The sequence below is a fragment of the Arachis duranensis genome, chromosome 3, assembly GCF_000817695.3.
Source record: "Arachis duranensis cultivar V14167 chromosome 3, aradu.V14167.gnm2.J7QH, whole genome shotgun sequence".
Lineage (NCBI taxonomy): Eukaryota > Viridiplantae > Streptophyta > Magnoliopsida > Fabales > Fabaceae > Arachis > Arachis duranensis.
The window spans coordinates 42,324,244-42,328,283 of record NC_029774.3 but is presented as its reverse complement, the minus strand read 5'-3'; the positions used below and the strand labels follow the sequence as shown (position 1 = coordinate 42,328,283).

At 27.2% G+C, this 4,040-nt stretch overlaps 1 protein-coding gene across 1 annotated transcript; it reads right to left on the bottom strand.

The window, feature by feature from the left end:
* Positions 1–231: 231 nt before the first annotated feature.
* Positions 232–3,405, bottom strand: LOC107478898 (cytochrome P450 71A1-like). Its single transcript, XM_016099053.3, has 3 exons — positions 2,899–3,405; positions 1,796–2,272; positions 232–1,057 (listed from the first exon to the last, which is right to left on the bottom strand). Exons 1-3 carry the CDS (start codon positions 3,358–3,360, stop codon positions 410–412), a joined length of 1,587 nt encoding a protein of 528 aa, XP_015954539.1. The 5' UTR covers positions 3,361–3,405; the 3' UTR covers positions 232–409.
* Between the last annotated feature and the right edge of the window lie 635 nt (positions 3,406–4,040).

Here is a 4,040-nt window from a genome sequence, read left to right as displayed (position 1 = left end):
TTTAAAATAAAAAAAAGTAGAACAGAGACAATATGAGAAGGGAAAAAAAAAAAGTAACACCATACAATATATCAAGATAAAAATATTAGGTGATTACATTTTTTTTTCTTTTACCTTATATCTGAACTAAGAGAAAACGATAAATAAACCATTGATCTTTTATCTCGAAGTCAAATAAGTTTTTGACTAATTAAAAATACAAAAAACGTTATTTACTTTTTAAAAAACGAGACATCTAAATAAGTCCATCAAAAGATCTATTTTAAATATCTTGTATTTTAAAACGTGAAGAATGTTTTTGTATTTTCAATTAGTCAAAAACTCATGTATCTTTAAATTAAGAAATCAAGAATTTATTTATCTTTTTCTTTTAAATTAATACTAGCTAGTAGCTAGTCCACTCTCCATATCAAGATTTAGAATGAAATGAGTAAAGTATTGGCTGAAGATAAAGTGGTTGTTTCTTGGTGACTGTCATTCCACTTAACTCACTCATGTCCATTTCAAAATCATCATCACCATTACTATTATTATTAGGAACCTTCCAATCAAACCAATATAAAAGATTAGCCATCAAATATTCAGCTGATGCAATCCCAAATGAAACTCCAGGACAACCCCTTCTTCCAATACCAAATGGGATTAATTGAAAATCTATTACCTTATAATCAACTTGTTGATCATCATTATTACCTTCAAATCTTTCAGGAATAAACTCTTCAGCATTTTCCCATAATTTAGGGTCCCTATGAATTGCATATGAATTCACATACACGGTTGTTTTGTTGGGAATGTTGTAGCCATTGAGTTTCACACTTGTTGATGTTTCTCTAGGGACCAAAAGTGGAACTGGTGGATGTAATCTTAGGGTTTCTTTGAGTACACATTTCATGTAATTCATTTGGTTTAGATGGTTTTCCTCTATCTTGGATTTTCCATCCACAATTCTTCTTACCTCTTCTTGGGCTTTCTTCATGCATTTTGGGTTCTTAGCAAGTTCGGAAAAAGCCCATTCAAGAGTTGTTGAAACTGTGTCACTCCCTCCCACAAACATGTCCTACAATTTTAGAATTTTTTTTAATATGCATCATAATAATTAGTCTATATTATAAATGCTCAAAAATTTTAATATACTTTAATTTGGAAAAAGCAAGAAATAATTTTAGAATGATGAATAATTTTAGGGTAAAGTATATTTTTTGTCGTTGAAGTTTGGCCAAAGTTTAAAAATACCCCAAAATTTTATTTTGTTTTAATTTTGTCCCAAAAATTTTCGATTTGCATCAAATATACCCTCAATGGCTTTAATACCAATCTAACAATAATGCATAAAAATTATGCTTGATTTGCTTGTGTCGAGGGTTGTTCTTATAAAATTGTTGTCGAATTAGTCTTAAATTTTTTGAAAAATTAACCGTCATAGGTATATTTGATGCAAATCGAAAACTTATGAAACAAAATTAAAACAAAATAAAATTTAGGGGTATTTTTAAAATTTTTATCAAATTTAAGAGACAAAAAATATACTTTACCCGTAATTTTATTATTTGGGTGAAAAAGAAATGCAATCATGTAAGCATGCACATGATAAAGAGAAAAAGATATAAAACATAATATTCTAATGAACCAATGAGTTGGGTTTAGGAGAGAGAAATTAATTAAAAAATATTTTAAAAATTTATATATAATTTTATAAATTAAATTCTTGTAGAAAACTTAAATATTATTTACACAAAAAATATACTTTAAACTTTAAGTAAGATATGATAAAGTAAGAGAGAGTTGAAAATCATACCATAAGGATTCCTCTGATGGTATCTCCGGTGAGCTCAAATTCAAGCATGTTTTTTTCTTGAAGTTGAAGAAATATATCAACAAAGTCTTTATTATCATAAGAACTATCATTAATAATATTTTTGTCCTTTTTCTTTCTCTTATGCTCTTCAATAACCTCTTCCAGAAACGCATCTAATTCAGCAAAAGTAACCTTTAATCTTGAGTTGAAACCGGTAAGAACATCAACCCAATTCAATGAAGGAAACAAATCTCCAATCCCAAGTGTTGTTAATTGTGACATCATCTTTCTCACTACTTCTCCAATGCCTTTTCTACCATCAGAACTTCTTCCAAAAATGCACCTTGAAGATATGTTGTTTGCGGTTGTAATAATCATCTTAGATAGATTCACAATAGATCCTTTTGCACAAGCTTCACATATGGTGTTAATCATCATTGATACTTCATCTTTTCTAATTGGCTGAAATGACCTTACCTATATTGGATAAATACAAATACTAAGATTGAATATAGTATATCCAATGCAAGAATACTCATATATATTCCAAGGACACATATTTAATGAGGTTAAGAAATTAATATTTACAACCACATATTTTTATTCTTATGTTGTTTACTTCTTTTATTTTTACATATTTTATAATGATACAAATACGTATATCAAAAAATTATTTTTCTCAATAATTTAAACGATAAAATCAAGTTTACTCTTTTTATTTTGAATATTCTGTAAAAATACACATATGTATATCAAAATGTTATTTTTTAAGAGTTTAAATGAATAAAATAAATTATACAAATAATTATATCTCTAACATGCCTCTTTACGTACGTAAGAATTTCTTTTTAAATTAGTGTTTGTAATAAATTTTGCATAAATATTTTTTTTCTTTTTATTTGTCTACATGCTAAAATTATTTTTTTAGAATTAAGACAGTAAAGACTATATTCTATATTTTTTATTATAAAAATTCTAATACTATATTAGTTATATAGTTATTTATCTCAAAAGTTTAAACTAAAAGAAAAAGAAAACAGATAAATTATTATATTTTTGGCAACCTAAGTAAAAATAAAGTATTTGTTCATTATAGCTCTTACCCTATTTGTGCTTAGAAGCTCAAGAACACATAGCTTCCTTTTCATTCTCCACTCTTCTCCATAGGGTGCAAAACCAACTTCCTTGCATTGATAGAAGAAAATCTTTGCAGCTTTAGTGTTTGCTCTATTGGAGAAAGCAATATCATGTGATTTTGCTATTTCTTCAACAAGTTCCGCTGAAGAGACAACTAGGGCTTGAGTTTGCCCTAATTGAAGCAACAAAAGAGGGCCATATTTGTTAGCAAGTTCCTTTAAGGATTGGTGTGGAAGTGTTCCTAGTTGATGAAGGTTTCCAATTATTGGTAACTTTGGTGGAGATGGTGGAAGGTTATTGAACTTGTTGTTTCTTCTTGTGAACTTAACAATACACAAAATCGTTATGATTATGAAACATATGGTAGATAGGGTTATTGAATGTGGTTGATGTTGTAATTTCTCCTGAATTGATCGAACAAGAGACATTTCTATTTTTATTTTTATTTTTTGGTTGCTTTTGTGTGTGTATATATAAATATAGAAATGCAAGTTGTACTTGAAAATCTTGGGATTTCTTGAATTAATATATAAGGCTCAAGAGTCAAGCTAAGATTGGATCAACTTGCGGTGTTGCCATATTGGGGACTTATATTATAAGTTATAAAGATCAATTATTACTGCTGAATTAAAAAAATAAAATAAAAGGAAGAAAATAAGTTTTTTTTTTTTTATTATGTTTCGTGAATCACATGGTTCTCTGATTTGAAAAAGCACTCTGACAAAAATTATTGACTGAGAAAATCCAAAACTTATAGTTTTTTTTCTTTCTAAAAACGTATAGATTTCTCATTTCTTCGATGTACAATGAATTTGAATAAATAATTCATTTTGAGTAAATATTTATATAATAATTTCATAAAAATTAATCAGAAATGTTTCTGATAGATTAACCTATTTTATATCTTGCTCAAAAAAATAATAAGTCATGAATATTAGCAAGCAATGGTTATAAAAATAATAACAATTTTTTTAGGTAACCAACTAGAGTATTAGTTAACTTGAGTCAACTTTTTAAATTTTAAAAAATGTGTGCTGTCGCGTTCTCTTTCGAAAAGAAACATTCCAAAACTTAAAAAAGAAACATCTAGTAATTTACATAAAAAATC